General features: G+C 38.1%; 1 protein-coding gene across 2 annotated transcripts in view; it reads left to right on the top strand.

The window, feature by feature from the left end:
* Window positions 1–6068: 6068 nt before the first annotated feature.
* GARIN2 (golgi associated RAB2 interactor family member 2) overlaps window positions 6069–16970 on the top strand; it is a 32978-nt gene continuing 22076 nt past the window's right edge. For both annotated transcript variants that reach the window (XM_079128653.1, XM_079128652.1), the window contains exons 1-5: window positions 6069–6713; window positions 8850–9003; window positions 11461–11660; window positions 12251–12803; window positions 15895–16142. In XM_079128653.1, the coding sequence (XP_078984779.1) occupies window positions 6544–6713; window positions 8850–9003; window positions 11461–11660; window positions 12251–12803; window positions 15895–16142 (1325 nt within the window). In that variant the 5' untranslated portion in view covers window positions 6069–6543. The remainder of the gene's footprint in view (window positions 6714–8849; window positions 9004–11460; window positions 11661–12250; window positions 12804–15894; window positions 16143–16970) is intronic.

The following is a 16970-nucleotide window of genomic DNA, read 5'->3' as shown; positions in this document are numbered from 1 at the left end:
TGGGAGCAAGGACAGGGTTAATTGGTCATGGACCTCATGTTGACAAAGTGCTTCAAATTTGATTTATGGCATCATCACAAAACAAAGTCATAAATATTGTTAAATATTTTGTGCATGCTAGAAAATTTTAATATTTGAAAAGTAAATAATTAAAATGATAATTTTTATTTCCCTTTTTTGGTATTTCTTCACTTTTTAACATATCAGTAGCCTCAAAAAATATAGAAGACACACCAAGTGATTTTGTCAAGCTATTTCAGAATTAAATTAATATCATCAACACTGAGGAAATGAAACTAGATTTATGCAAAAATATTTCCTGGTTATGGAACAGGAAGAATGGCAAGTGATCCTGATTATGCTATATTAAAATAATATGCTGAATAAAGAACTACATGACTAGAAACCTAGTTGCTGGTCCTAAGGTGTGACTGTGGGAAGAATTCCTCCATCTGAAAGTTGGTACTCAGCATAAAATATGGAAAACTGAGCTTCTAAGGCAAAAGCAACAGTCCCCTAGGGCCTTCACAGGGAGAGCCTGCTTTTTCGGCAGATTCAGTCAGTTGTATGTGTTCAGCTCTTGCCCAAGCCTGATCCATCAACTCTTCAAGCTATACATCCAACCCTCTACTCTGCTTCTGGTACATATTCTGAGGGAGTGGATGCCATCAGCTCCATGACAGCCACACATCGTCCCAAATGGCAGTTACTTTCTTGTTACAGGAACACCATCACTGTTCATGTTTATTCTGAGAAACTGAAATACTCTCTGGGCCTGATCAAAAGCAAGCACTTGAATCTAGAATATAGAGACTTAAAAGAAGTGAACTCACTAAAGTTATGCCCGCTCCCAGGCCTGAGTAGCTAGCTAGCAGCCCCTGGTGGGCGTCCATCCTCATAAGCAGGCAAGGAGGAAACTAGAGAGATGAGCATCTGCAGCACTCAACTCAGACATAAAAGTAAAAGATGCTGTGGTAGGGGAGAATCCCAGAAAGGCAGGGACAAACAACCTAATCACATATTGTCAAGAGAGAGAGTTCCTTCAGAGAAAGAATACTATGAGTTTACTTGTAGTCATTCATTCATCTGGTGAACAATTGCTGAGTGCCTACTTAGCAAGTGTCCAGAATACAGTAGATGCTGGAGATACCAAGATAAAACAGCCAAGTTTTACATCTGGCCCTCAACCCTGTTTCTAAGCAGAGCTGCACTATAAGCATGCTATAGCCTTTTGCAGCTTTTCTTCACAAAGTGTCTTAAATATGTCTAAGTCTAAAAATTAGGATATAGGAAGACTGAATGATAATTATCAATTGAATGATAAATGGTGTAAAGTATTTTCAACTTTCACAGTATAATATCTTTTCCATAGTAATACTATTGCTAGGTTCACTTTTCTCCCCAAGGAAACTCTGAAATTGTCACAGGCTACAAGAACTTCCACCGCGAGCTGTCTGGGTTCCCCAGGAATGCTGAGGACAAGTCACCTCAGTGGTTGATCTCCAGGCCTGCTTCTCGATGGTGCTCTTCTCTTACTTCAGAGCTGTGTCAGCACATTATGATGCAGGAGCAATAGAACAATGCCCAGAGTACCCTGGCCTGTGCTTCTTTTCCCAGTGGTTAGTTCCCTGCCCAGTAGACATAAACACCTCCTGCTAAAAGAAATGTAAAAAGAGTAGAAACGTGTATTGGGAGATTATTCTCCTATTCAACATCCAGGAGATTTCCAGAGACCTATTTCAGCCTCATCTCCATGTAAGTGTCTATTTGGTTACTGCAACTTTGATGTGAACCTGAGGGACAAGGGAATGGATAGTTTTATTAATGCTGATCATTTGAGAGCAGAATGTCTCCGTTCTTTCCATCTTCCTCTTTTCCTTCTAGTTTCCTTTCTTGTACCTCAACTGGAACAATCAGGAAACTCAGAGACTTAATACCTGAATGAATTAATTCCTTTTTCTTGAAAATAATTTTATTGACAGTTTGAGTTTGAAATGAAACCTTGCTGTCTGGATTTCTTTTAAATTTTGTTTTTTCAAACTGCTACCCTATTTTTCTTCCATTAGAGACTATGAATTGAATAAATATGTGAGAATACCATTGTTTTTAATTTTTATTAGCATATTATGAATCTCAGAAAAAATCCTATAAATAAAATGGTATGCTTCAAAGTGCTGTGAAGAATTAATCTCAAGTGAAAACTATGGCAGAGAACAGTTTTAATGAATGACTGATGAACACCATCATTTAAGAGCTATCATATAACTACAAACAAGAAATAGCACAACAGGGACTGGCAATGCTGCTCTCAGCGATAGACGGCTTCCTAGCATGTGTGAGCCCTAGGTTCTATCTCAGCACCAGGGAAAAAAAGAAAGAAAGAAAAAAAAAAGCACAATAAAGAGGAAAAGTCCACATGAGAATCTAGGTGGTAGATATATGGATGTTTACTATAGAAATTTTTTCAACTTTTCCATAGGCTTGAAAATTATTTGTAATAAAACACTGAAGGGAGAAAATCCCATGGGGATGATAAAGAGCAACTATTTGCAGAGAACATTTTAGGGACCTGTACTGACATTCCTCTGAAGAAAGCAACCAGAAAACCCAACCCCAACACCTCCATGATGGCTCCTTGGACTCTCACTCCCTCCTCTTCCTGATTTCCATTAACAACCTATCACATTTCCAAAAAATTCCTGATGATTGCATTTATTCTGGAAAAATAAAGACACCCGACCATCAATGCAGGATTCACATACCCCATACAATACTGTACTTGTCCTTAACAGGCGGTGGTCATCCTTGAAACAGTAAGCACAGATGGGGAAGTCCTGGGGACAGTAGCATGGCAGTCTAGGACAAAGCTGGAGCAGCCCCCTCCTGACACAGCTGTACTGGGTTTCCAGTGTATGACAAGCAATGATTTCTTGTCTGTAGTCATACTTAATATGGGCTCTCTCTGCCTTTTCTTTAACTGAAGAACACAACAATGCTTTTTCAGATGAAAAATTATACTGTAATTCTGCAGAAAAGTACAGCCTGATGGTTACTGTCGGCCGAATTAATGTCCATTCAATTCTAACTAGAAAAACAAAAATGACTGAGGAGGAGGAAAAGCACTAGTTAAAAGAAATAACAGATTTTAAAGGATCTGCTAGTGAAAGGATAAGTCAGGGTCCCTTTCAAATAAAATCAGATTCCTTTGTGCTGTCTTTGCTCTACAGCACAGTTAAAGTCCTTATCTATGATATTATTATGCATATTGCTTGCTCCATAATTAAATGTATAAGGTGTTGGATGGACATAGCAAAAGGCATAAATTTTTTCCAAAAATATAAACTGTGACTGGGAAAATCAATACATAATCCTGGTAGAACATTATAACAAAAGATTCTGGGGCTGGAAGGGTAGCTCAGGGATTAGCCTCTGGGTTCGATCCCAGCACCTCAGAAACAAAACATTCTGTGCATCCATGAAATAAAGCTAGCTCTGCTTCCCCACAATAGTCTGTAGCAATCCTGCTTTGTTTCTCTACTTTAATTCACAAATTTGTTCAACATGTAAGTATTGTAATTCCATTATGTATACATTGGTCATCCCTTAATGTAAAATGTAATTACTCTTTTTAATATCAAAATTTAGTTTTTTTGTTTTTGAGTTTTATATTGTAGACCATATATATATATATTTTTTTTTTTTTTTTTTTTTCAGTACTGGGGATTAAACCCAGGTGTCCTTTGTCGCTGAGCTACATCCCCAACCCTTCTCATTTTTTAAATTTTGAGACAGGGTCTTGCTAAATTGCTTAGGTTGACCTTGAACTTAATGATTCTCCTGCCAGCCTTCTGAGTTGCAGGGATTACAAGCATGCATCACCATGCCCAGCATTCATATAATATTAATGAAGCATGAGAGTATGAATGTTCATAGAGAATGTATATAAATAAGATTTGCTTTGTTGTTTTAAATATTTATATGGAATCTACAAATGTGTTTATTTATATAAATAACATTATTACAAACTTCACCTGCACATCTTTCTGCTCTAACTTCTCATGATAAGGCTTTCGTCAAATTCTCCCTGACCAGGTATTGGCCACAGGATGATGTGAGACAGCACTATTCATGTTTTCATTTATCTTTATTAAAAATGTAAACATAGATAATGGTGGAAATGTTCTAAATAATAGTGTTGACTAAGAACCATAAATACACTAAAACTTATTGAATTTGTATCCTTTAAATAAATGAATGGATAATTTGTAAAGTATTTCTCAATAAAGCTATTTTTAAAATGGGTCTGAGCTAGGTACAGTGATACACTCCTTGGTCCCAGCACTCAGGAGGCTAAGATGGGAGGATCACTTGAGCCCTAGGAGTTTGAGACCAGTCTGGGAGACACCATCTCAAAAGAAAAACAAGCAAACAAAATAACTGATCTAAAGATAAAATTATTAGGAAATCAAAATTATCTTTAACATTCCAGCCCATACAAATTAGAATTATTTCGAGCCCCCAGAATTAATAATAGTCAGTAAGTGCTACTATCAGGTAGAAGAGTAGAGGGCTGAGCTATCAAGCTTCTCATCTGTGACACCCGCACCCCAAGAAGGTAAAGCAAAGTACAAGGAACCTATCACAATGAACCTCTTTAAAAGAAAATCATTTCTCATTTAACTCTGGGCACAATTAATATTGGCATATCTTATAAGGATTATGATGTCCCCAATAGAGCTACACCATGATTGGTAACTGCTGTTTAAAAAAATTGTTATGGGAAAATATTAATATTAATATATATTATTTGTAATTAAGTGAAAAATCTATTTGTGAAGCTGGAACAACCAAAATTTAAATACTGTTTCCAGGTATTGAGAATAACCTGAATAAATAGTTAATTTAATATTTTAATTCTGAATTACTCATAAAGTGTGTATTGGTGTTGGTGTGTGTGTGTGTGTGTGTGTGTGTGTGTGTGTGTGTGGTCAGAACTGGTTTCACAGAATCATTTGTGTGTCCTAAGAACAATACAGACCTAGCTGGTCATGGTGGTGCACCCCTGTAATCCCAGCTACCTCAGAGTCTCAGGAGGATAGAAAGGTCAAGGCCACCTCTGCAACTTAGCAAGAACCTGTCTCAAAATAAAAAGTATATATATAAAAGAAGAAGAAGAAGAAGAAAGGGGCTGAGGATGTTGCTCAGTAGTAGTGTCTTAGGGTTCAATACCCAGTACTGGAATAAAACAAACACATGAAAAACAGTACAGTCTCAACGAATTAACTAGGATAATTGGAAAGGTCGGGTTGTACAATTTATAGATAATATTAAATCATAGCTAAAACAAAACTAATCAAAATTCAATACACATATAATCCAAAAGTGTCAAAATAATTCCAGGAAAAAATATAGAAACAAAAATCATCACATCAGAAATGATAAAAGAGCCTATAACTTTCCTGCCCCTTAGCTAACCTTACCTTTGTTCCAGGGTTCAAAAAAAAAGGGGAAGACCCCCTCGTGTTGGCAAGTCCCCAGCATCGCTTCCCTTCCTCTCATCTTCTCCTCCCTCTCTGTGTCCGCCAGCTCCCCTGGGATATCATCTGCCAACTGTTCAACTGTTCTCTGGAGGAATTGTTCTTGAATTCAAGGGATCCTGTGGCCACATAAATGACTGTACTGAGAAGAAACATTTTCTAGTCCCAGTGACCATGTGGCACCTACTGATTCGCAAGTATCTGTAAAAAGTAGACATACCCTCCAATGTTTTCATTTTTGGGAGGGTTGTGGGGTTTTTTTTTTTTCTTTCTTTCTTTCTTTCTTTTTTTTTTTTTTCTTTTTCAAAAATGTGTACTCTATTACCCACCTCTTGGGTTTTGTTGTTGTTGTTGTTTTGTGTGTGTGTGTGTAGTACTAGGATTGAACCCAGGGTCTTGCACATGCTGGGCAAGTGCTTTGACACTACCTTATGCCCCCAGCTCCATCACCACCTCTGGATGAACAAGCTGACTGCTGCATTTCCTCAAGGTCATTATGAGATATGCCACTATTTTCTGGACTACTAAGAAAGAAAAATTGCTTTTGATCATATAACTTGATGCTTTCTTATACTTAGACTTTTCCCTCACAATATCTACCTATTGTTCCTCTCTGCCATCATCTTCTGCACATTCCTTAAAGGGCTACCCTTGGACCTTCTTCCACGTCCCTGACATGCATCCTGTTGGTTTTGTACTGGGACATTCTCAGTCTTAACAGAAGATGTCAAAAAAAGCTTCAGGAAACTACAGGAACACATTTTAATGGCAATTAAACACAGCCCAGGTAGTACAGTCTGTATTACTCCTCCTTTGCCACATTAGCAAATACCTTCCTTGGCCACAGGAGCCCAGTATTCCACTGTTTGGCAGTTTCAGGCCAACTATGAGCTAGGGACACATGACTCCAGTTCTACTCACAGACCATAAAGAAGACAGTCTTCAGCAGCCCCCTCTGACCAGGTCTCACCCTAGTAGACCTAGTAGTCAGTCAGAAGACTGACTCATGGACCTTGCATATGAAATAGAAGTAGGAATGAAATTAGCTTCCTTTCTAAGTACTTTTCTTTTTGTTTCTTTCACAAAAAGGTTTCATCATGAAAAGGAGGAAGCCCAAACTCAAGTGAGTGACAAACTTCTTTTCCAACAGAGGATGTGGTTCAGTCCTGAGTGGCGGTAAGATTTGTGGTCCCGTGTGCCACTCCTCCTCTTGCCCTTTGCTCTCTTCCTCCCTTTCTCTCCCTTTCTTTTCTGCATTTTCCAAGCTCTCTTTTCCTTTTCCTCACTCCTGAGAACCCAGTGTACCAAAGTCAGCTTTTCTAGACTTTAGAGGAGATAGTGGGGCATGTGTGGAAGGGATGGGGACAGATCTTCCTTAGGTTGTGAACTGGGGCGCCACACTTCCCCAAGCACAGACTCCTACCCTTCTCTCTGTCTGAGCAACACATTTAGGACTATATTGCTCAGGAAGAGGAAGGAGCAGGAGGAGCGGGGAAGGGTACTTCCTGTATTCTTTTGTCCTCCTTTCCTTTTTCTGCCTCTCACCCTTTCCAAATCTCACACCCATCTTCCCAAGCACCCCGGGCAGGGCTGAGCACTGGCCACAGTACAGCTCCTCTAGTCAGGCTAAGAGGGTCTGAATCCTGGTTTGGGGACTTCCAGTCTATGTGATGTTGGGAAAGCTACTTTCTCTAAGTCTCAGTTGCCTTACCTATAAAATGAGTATTTTAATAGTGTTGTTTTATAGTGTTTTCTGAATTATATGAGATAGTGCATTAAAGCTGTTAGTTCCTGCCACTTAACAAGCACTAAATAAATTCTGTTGATTATTATTTCTCATTCTCTTATTTTTAGAGGTGGTGGTGGTTGTTACTCTTTTTTTCTAAATGCTCCACCAGTGGAAAGTCTGATGGCAATAACTGTGCCTTGGGCACAGCTTAACATGCTGAAAGCCCTTGCTCAGAGCACACCTGGCAGCAGAGGTCTTTGCGTCCCGCAGTCCTGGCTGGGACTACAACAAGAGATGCTCACTACGTGGGTGAAAGAAAAAAAGGGTCTCTGAGGAAGGACCCTTCCTCTAACTGGTGTGTTGTTTGTGAAGACAGAAATCTTTTTTCCAGTTATTTTTATTGTGCTAAAATACATATAACATGTAATTTACCATCTTAACCATACTTGAGAATATATCTCAGTGATATTAAATAACTGACAGTGATGTTGCAGCCATCACCACCATTCATCTCCAGAGCTCTCTTCATCTTGTAGAGCTGAAACACTGTTTCCATTAAAAACTGGCTCCCCATCCTCCCCACGTCCTCTATTCCCCAGCAACCATCATTCTACTATTCTACTACAGAGTTATACCCCCAGTCCTGTTTCTTTTTCTTTTTATAATAATCCTTAAGGATATAATGTATTATTGAAGTAATGATTAGTGATAGTTAGCATCTATTCATGTGGTTATTGGCCATTTGTGTATCTTTGGAGAAACCTCTGTTTAAGTGAGAAAGGTGATTTTTGAATGTCTGAACACACTACATTCTGGGATCTTACTCTGTTAAGAATTGTTATTCCTGAGAGGTAAAAGGTGAAATCCAATGACATAGAGTCACTGTTGTCTGTTGAAGTTGTTTTCAGGGGGAGAGAGGGAGAAAGGGAGAGAGAGAGCAAGAGAGAGAGAGAGCACGCCAGAGTTAGGCAGCAGACAAATGTCCAGCAGTTACTTCTCAACCAAGAGCTAAGGCTCAGTCGTGTGTGAATAGCATGGAAGAAGTATTCTCAGTTTAGAACAGGAAGCCACACAAAAGGATTCACACAAAAGGATTAGAGAACACTGTGTGCAATGGGATCTTTAGTTAGAGATGTAGGAAATAATGTTTGTGGGAAATGGCATGTATTGAGAAGATCACCCTATAGGTATTGTTGCCAGCCACAGAGTCCAGTCGTATTACAGGTATCTCTTTTATGGTCTTTATAGTTCCTATTATCCAACCCATCCCTCCTTTTCTCCTCCCCCCCCCCCCCCCGCCTCCCTCTCTCTTTCTCTCTCTTTAGCTTCCTTATTCTCTGTTAACCCATAGCATATATGCTACATGAGGGCAGGGATCTTTTGTTTTTTTCTTTTAAGGCAGGGGATCTTACCAGTCCTGTTTAGATGTAACTACAGTGCCTGGCATAGTGCCATGCATATCACAGATGTTGATAAAATTTGCTGAATTAATGAATAAATGAGCTAACTTAATTATATTGTATTCTCTCTGTATTCATTAATTGCACTTACATTCTCTCAATTTTCTGATGTTTGCATATAAGCATAATGAAGAAGATCAACAGAAAGTCCACCAATGAGCAAGATGCCCTCTGCGCCCCACCCCCTCGCAGTTCAGGAGATCTTCAAAATATGTTGGATGGAGGAGAGTATGCCCCTTTTGTATCTCCTCCCATGTTAGAGAGCAATTTTATTCAGGTAAATAAAACCTGGGCCCTGAATTAAGTACCAATAACCTCAGTATTTAATTTTCTCAAAGACAACTGAAAAGGTTGGGAGGAAACTTGTTTTAAATATGGTAAGAGAATGTGTGCTAATATTAAAGGGAACAGTTTGGGGACTTCAAAGAAACTGAAATAATAGCAATGTTAAAGGATAATTCATTTCAAATGTTCCCAACAAACTCTTAGTAATTCTGTCCTGATGCTGCCATTATTGTCATTCTAACATAATATTCCCAAAGTCACACTAAGGTGACTTTTAGAACATTTTGTCACAGGAAAACATGCAGATTACTTTTTTCTTAGACTTACTAGATGTTTTAAAGAAAAACATCTGTAACAAACTAGGGATTAAAATGAATCTTAAACTCAGCTAGTATCAGGGAGAAAAGCTTACTTTTTTCTAAGACTGTGCCTACATTGTGAATGAAACTGCTTATCAGTGCATCTGTAAGCTGTGCTAACTCCCCTCTAACATTCAACATTAGAATATTCAGTCAAAGAAGTGGAGAGAGGAGCTCAGTGGTATGGGCCATACCTCTAACTTCAGAGAAATGCCTCGTCAATGCCTAACAGTCCACACTGAGCTCTAACTCCAGTACATTCCAGCAGCTACTCAGCTGATTCCACAGAGGGGTGACAGGGAGGATAACAGACACTTCTTCAAAGGTAAGGAGACTTCATCTCTCCTACACATGTTTTGTGCACTGATTCCTGACCTAGCATGACCGCTCCCCAGACCCAGTATACTACAGCAGGAAGTGAAGCCTCCAGAAACATTTGTTTCAGTGACAACTCATGATCTGATGCTCTTCACCTTCTACATACTTCTTTCCTACTAATAATATTTTATTTTACTTTTTCATACGCCCTTTTCAAATTACTGTTGGCGTATCTCATTGCATGACACTTGCCCTACACTGGGGAAATAGTTAGCCGTCTACAGATTAGACACAGTCCCACATCATAATTTGGTAAAAAGTCATACCCTGCAAGATGCACAACCTTTCCTGGTCACCATGTCTTTGGCAGCAAGCTACTTAGTTTCCTGACTTAATGGGTTCAAATGAAGAAACAAAACAAAACAACAATAAAAAAACACACACACACACAATGATTTCAAATGGAGTGAAAGAGCCCAGGGTGCCAGCTTACTCCAGGTGACCTAGGTTCCCTTTTTGCTCTCACAAGACATCACATTCAGTCAGGGCAGTGACAGCCTCCAGGAACACAAGAGAAAAATCTTGTCCTGCTGTGTTCTTGTGAGGACTAGGAAACCTTCCCAGAGCCACCAGGAGGCCCCCCACCTGCTTCTCACTGGTCAGGTCTGCTCCACATGCCCCTGCTGAAATTAGTCGTGGGCAAGGAGAAGGGGGTCCTAAGTCAGTTTAAGTTAATTGGGTTTTAACCCTAGAAATGATTCACCATCTCTGAGGGGTGGATAATGAACAAACCCAGGATGCTGTTAATCAGGAAGAGAAGAGGCCCAGCTTTGGATAGATCATGAGTAGTGTGGATCACAACCTCTTTGAGAATATATTTGCTTATAAGTGATTTATTTTTAAATTGAACCAGTTATCATACAACTGAGAAAGCAGAGTAGCTCCTTTCTGGTTTCCTTCACATCTCTGTCTACCCCTTTTCCAGTCTCTTCTTTTGCTAACTAGCAGAGATGTTATTGCCCAAGGTTTTTGGACTTTGGGGTTTCTACATATACTGTCTGTTCCTATGCCCAGAAACTTCTCTACTCTACTAGTCAGTTTACCTCCCACATTCTTCAGGTGTCAGCTAGAAGTCCCTTCCTCAGAGGATATTTCCATGACCCCACATCCAGGGGTGGGCTGGAGTGAGCCTATTGGTAAGTATTCAGGAAGTTTACAAGTTGGTTTGTTAAGTCCTGCCATCATCACCATCATCATCATCATCATCATTATTATCATTTTATTTATTTATTATTAGAAACAGGTATTGCTATGTTGTCCAAGCTGGCCATAAACTCCTGGGCTCAAGAAATCCTTCTGCCTGAATTTCCTGAATAGCTGAAATTACAGACGTATGCCACCATGCCCGGCTTAACACAGCCATTATTAAAAATTAAGTTATATTACTATGGATATAGCTCAGTGGTAGAGTGTGTTCTCTGCATGTATGAAGCCCTGTTAAATGTTCTCAGAACTTGTTCTTGGTAACACTTCCTACAGTAATAATTAGTTACTTAAGTTGTTTAATGTTTGTCTTCCCTGGGAGATCCCCACAGATGAGAGACTGTGTCTCTTCACTATGGTATCTCCGAAAATTAACCCAAATGAGCAAAGGAATGAACATATCATGATTCATTTCCCCTTTGTTGCCTGACTGCTCTTTGTTTCAGTAAGTGAGGCTGTCAGTGTCCTGACTTTCATCTAAAATTCATCTTTCTGTTTTCCGCACTCAGGTCAACAGAAGAGGCGAATCCATTTACCTCCACAATCGAGCCAACTGGGTGACTGTAGGCATTTGTTCTTCAAGTTCCACCCAGAAGACTCCCAATGTGATGCTGCTGGCACATCTGACACCTGCTGCTAAAAAACATTCAGAACCCCTGTTTAAAAGTCTCCTGACATCCCCTTCTACAGGGAAGTTGGTGCTTACAAGGTGAGTTACAAAGAGAAGAGGTCAAGAGTCTCTTAGAAAATATGCAAGATCCCTGTGGAGCTGAAAATGGAAACGCTGATGAGGATTACTCCAAAGTAGCTCTCATTTGCATTCCCTAAGGCAAGTGTTCTCAAAGTTGAGGAACATGGTTTGTTAATTTTAAAATAAATAAATAAACCTAAGTAACAAGAACTGATGACTCATAATAAACAACCTTCCAAGAACATGCCTCCTCCCCACGCAACATACTAGCTGCCATCAAAATTAGTTTTCGTCTTGACTCAGCCAGTCACTTGCTCTACAATGTTGAGCAAATCACTTAAACTAGACACAACTTTTTTGGAGTTAATTAAAATGGATAATTTCTCATGAAAAATAGGTGACATTATGATTTTTAGTACATCAGAGGTCTAGGCATATGATTAGGATGAGATGACTCTCAGGAGTCCTTCTTCAGAACTATCTGGGAAAAAAAAAATCTGTCATTCTGAGTCTCACTCTTCAAGCTGTTATAAAATATAAAAGGAAAGACTTTTTTATAGGTCTTCAACCAGGTCTCCAGATAATGTTACATTTGCATTCATTTGCAGGTTTCTCCCTCTGCAGTTTGTTACTCTTTCTGTGCACGATGCTAAGAATATGCGCCTCAAATTGAAGTTGGTGAGTGGCCGAGCCTACTATTTACAGCTCTGTGCTCCTGCATATAAACAGGAGGCCTTATTTTCTCAGTGGGTGGACCTCATCTCCCTCTTGAATCGTGAGAAAATCAAAGTTCCCAAAGCATCAGAGGTCTCAAGTTTTTCAGAAATCACAAATAGCACAGATATCACGGGTTCCATGGACATCATGGACATTACAGAGTTCTCAACTATACAGAACCCACATGTGTACACATGGAAAGAAGCCATTCATGTCATGGAGAGCATAGATTTCTCAGAATTTGTAGACGTCACTGATGTCACAGATGTGACAGATGTTCCAGAAAATGAGGTCCCAGAGGTCTCAGATGTAAAAATTGTCACAGAAGTCACAGAAGTCATAGAAGCCATAGAAGACACACACATCTCTGATGCCTCAAATGTCTCAGGAGTCACCGTGGTGTTTGAAAATGATGACATAATAAGGGCCAAACTAGAGGAAAAGGTACGTGACATGGAAGACTTTCATTCTTTAATAATCAATCATTAGAGCAATAAATGAGGTCATAATTCTCAGTTGGGTGACATTAATTGTTAAAATGCTATGGAAACTTCTCTGAGTGACCAAAGTTTAAAAATGAGACCTGATCCCTAAGACCTCATTTTTAAACTTTGGAGTTGTAATAATCTCCTGAAATAGGCAGTGACCATCCTTACTGTCAAACATAAGCCAGTGCCCAAAAGCTATGGTGTAATGGAAAGAACTGAGAATGTGGAGTCAGAAGACTTGGGTTGGATTCTTAACCTGCTACATATTAGTTGTATGACTTTGGCTAACTCCCTGAACCTACATGATCTTCCATTTCTTCACCCCTAAAATGAGGCTATTACTAAAAGAAAAAAGACTTTTTAATACATATAATATATGTTTTATATATTTTTAATTTATTTATAATATATCTTTATATATTTATTTATATTTATATTATATATTTATTTTATATATATTTATATTATGTATTTATATTTGTTATATATATACTTATATATATTAATATAATATATGTTTTAAATATTAGAGAAGTAGCCAGTAACTTGAAGGAAGGAATGAAACTTCACTAGGCAAAGTCCAGGAGGTTGAAAAACACAGAGCCATGTCCAGGTTAATTCAAGTAGGATGGAGCATAATATATGTGGAGAATATTAGAACATAGGATTGAAAAGTTGCTTGTAAACCTTGAGTGCCAAGTTAAGAAATGGAGACTTCACTCTGAAAACCTTAACTAAGGACTATATAAGGGAGTGAAGGAGGTGTTTTGTTTTTTGTTTGTTTGTTTGTTTGTTTTGAAGATCAATCTGATGACAGGATACATTATAGGTAAAGAGATCAGTCTGAAGAAAACTGCTAAAATTTCTCCACTAGGTTCACAATAGAAATAGATGAAAGGGTGAGTACAGATGTTTTCACAGAAGTTGTGCATAAATAATACTAGAAATATTTAAAATACTCTTTTTTGCTTATTTTACAATCTATAGACATTATGCTGCACAATAGAATATCAGAACTTGCTCCTCCTATTGACCAGCATCTCCTATTTCTCCATGCACCGAGCTCCTCAAAAAAATATTTAACCCATATAACTGTTAATTAAAAGAATAGACACAGACCTAGCCTCAGTAGCACATTTGTAATTCCAGCTATTTTGGAGGCTGAGACAGGCAGAGGATAACAAGTGTGAGACAAGTCTAGGCAACTTAGTGAGACCCTATCTCAAAAAAAAAAAAAAATGCTGTAGGTGTACTCAGAATAGAGCACTTGCCTGACATGTTCAAGGCCCTGGGTTCAATCCCCAGTACTACAAAAAAAAGTTCAAAATTTAAAGAATAAAAACCGTCATTAGTAAAAGTGTGGTGAGCTGGGAATTTGTAGAGATTCAAAGTGTGAATGAGAATTGGGTCAGTTTTCTTGAAATGATTATGAATCAAGAACCTTAAAAATATTTGTACTTTTTGGGGCTGGGGAGATAGCTCAGTTGGTAGAGTGCTTGCCTTGTAAGCACAAGGCCCTGGGTTCGATCCCCAGCACCCAAAAAAAAAAAAAAAAATATTTGTACTTTTTGACAGAAATGAAGATTTAATTACAAGGATGTTAGTTATGGGCCGTGAGCATAGCTCAGTGGTAGAGCATACTTAGCATGCACATGGTTCTGGGTTGGGTCCCCCACATATGCACACACACATTAATCATCTCTTATGTTTTCCATGCTTATAATAATGAAAGCATGGAAGCAATTTAACCATCCACCAGAAATAGCTAAATACATTTGAACTTACAAAGGGCAGGTGTCATGTTTATCTTGTTTACCTGACAAGATCATAGGCACTCAGTAAAAATTTGTTAAATTAATTACTATTTTGTAGTTATTACAATTGTTGAAGAATGTTTCTTGACCTGGAAAAATGTTTATGATATAAATTTGGGTGAAAAGGGAATAATATATTCTCTAGGATGCGAAAATACACTTATACACACACAGAGAGAGAAAAAATATGCCATATTGTAAATAAGCAGTTCATCTCTAGATTATAGGATTATGGACCACTTATGTCTTATTTATGCTTTTTTGAATTGTTTCCTACATTAAAGATTAATAATTTTTAATTAGGAAAAATTCAAGTGGTTTTACACAGTTATCCATGACAGGAAGAAAATGCTTATAGTAATGAAATGTTAGGTGAAAAATATAGGCGACAACTTCAAAATGATGTAAAAGCAGATATATAAAAAATAAATAAATGAACAAAAAGATGGGAATTAATTGTGCTAGAGGAACATCTATTTTTGGACAGTGGCTTCATGCAAGGAATGGTTTTCTACCTTTCACTTTATTCCTTAGAGGATTTTCCAAATATTCTATAATAAATATATATAGCTTTCATTTTCAGGGGGAAAAAAGAAAGTGTTATCTTTCAAAATAAGATTACTACATAATTTTTAAGGAAATATAATAGAGGTAATGGACCAGGTAGGGGCAATGGGAGCAAGAAGGTGCAGATGTGAGGGATGTTAACACAGGCTTTGGGGCTCACCAACCTGATGATTCTGAGGCCTGAATGAGAGGTTCTGATGTGATCTGTGAGTGGGAGAAGTGGTACAGTAACAGATTCCAGGAAACTAGGAGAATGGGGAGAGATTTTAGGGTATTAGATTTTAGATACAGGCTCTAAATCTTTTGAAAAACAAACCCTAGTATTATGAGCCCCAAGCCTCTGTCATCTATTAGTTGCTCTTAGACTAATAGACTGGCATTTCCAGAAAACATTCCTTGCCCCCCCAATTCACAGACAAGAAATGCTATAATTCTAAGTGCTGCTTGTTTTATGTGAGGTGAACATTGGTGTACATGACAACATGAGCTTTTGAATGTACTGTCAGGCTGTAGTGGGGCAGGCCCTGGTTCACACTGACTGCCTCTAACTCCTGTGGAGACTTGGTAAATGTGGATGAAACATTACTGTACTAGATACTACTCCATGATATTTCTATATCATAATCTTCTATTACCTGACTTGCTATTGCTTTGTCATTTTCAAAGGAAAAAGTGGAAAACATCGTGAAGCCTGGATGTCTACGAGATACGAAAAGTAAGAGCGAATTCAAAGAATCCTCAAAACATGTCACCATCTCAGACATAACACTGACTTTCCAAGGTGAAAGGTGTTTTCAAACTACTTTGACTCCAGTAAGAAGTGAGGCAAACATATCCAAAGAAGTGAGTGACAAAACCTCTGAAGAAAAGACGACTGATTTGAAAAACACAGCTCTCAAGGCGGAAGACTCCAGGTATGTAAGGCAAGAAAATGTCGTGGGGGTTTCTAAGATATAAAGCAATGTAAATAGGTGCGTGCTTTAAAGTCCCTGTAATTGAGCCATTTGTCTCTGAAGAATCTCAGGGACAGGTACAGTGTAATTGCCCAATGATAATAGTGAACTCTTAACTATCCACATTTGATTTGACCTTGGATAATTTTTATTTTTAAACCAGTTTCTTACACCACTCAGTTGATATTCTGGCTGTTGGCCTGGTGGCCTGTGTTTAGAAAATAGAATAGAATCACAGTGTTTATATTTTGAAGCTGGGACATTGAGTTCTGGAGGAATTATGGGTACATTTTCTTTTATCTTTATACCTTTCTATATTTTCTTCTCTATACAGCCTCTATGTATTTCATATATTTCTCTATACTTTGCACTAATGAAAATCTGAAAAAACTGTAATTCCAATAGCTTTATTGCAAACTTGATTGCCAAAAAAACCCAACCAAACAAAACAAAACCAGCTTGGGCAACAAAGCAAGACCCCTATTAGTAACAATGAAACGAGGAATGTAGATATATATTTTTTTTCCTGTTTTCCCCGCTCATATATTTATATCTAAAAGGAATTAACTAGAAAACTTTTAAATAATTTGAAGTGCTAAAAAGATGAGTTGATTCTTCAAAAAGAGCAATAAAACTGGACAAAACTGTCTAACCATTGGATTGGCTAATTCCTTTATAAAATAAAATTGAAAAATGTAAGAAGTAAAATGTATTGAGAAAGGCCAAATACAATTTTGTTTCAATAACTTGAAAATGCTAAATTAGGTTAAAAATTTTTAAAAAGCAAAA

This window comes from Sciurus vulgaris (assembly GCF_902686455.1).
Source record: "Sciurus vulgaris genome assembly, chromosome: 2".
NCBI lineage: Eukaryota > Metazoa > Chordata > Mammalia > Rodentia > Sciuridae > Sciurus > Sciurus vulgaris.
The sequence above is the reverse complement of the archived record's forward strand: the minus strand, read 5'-3'. Positions and strand labels throughout refer to the sequence as shown.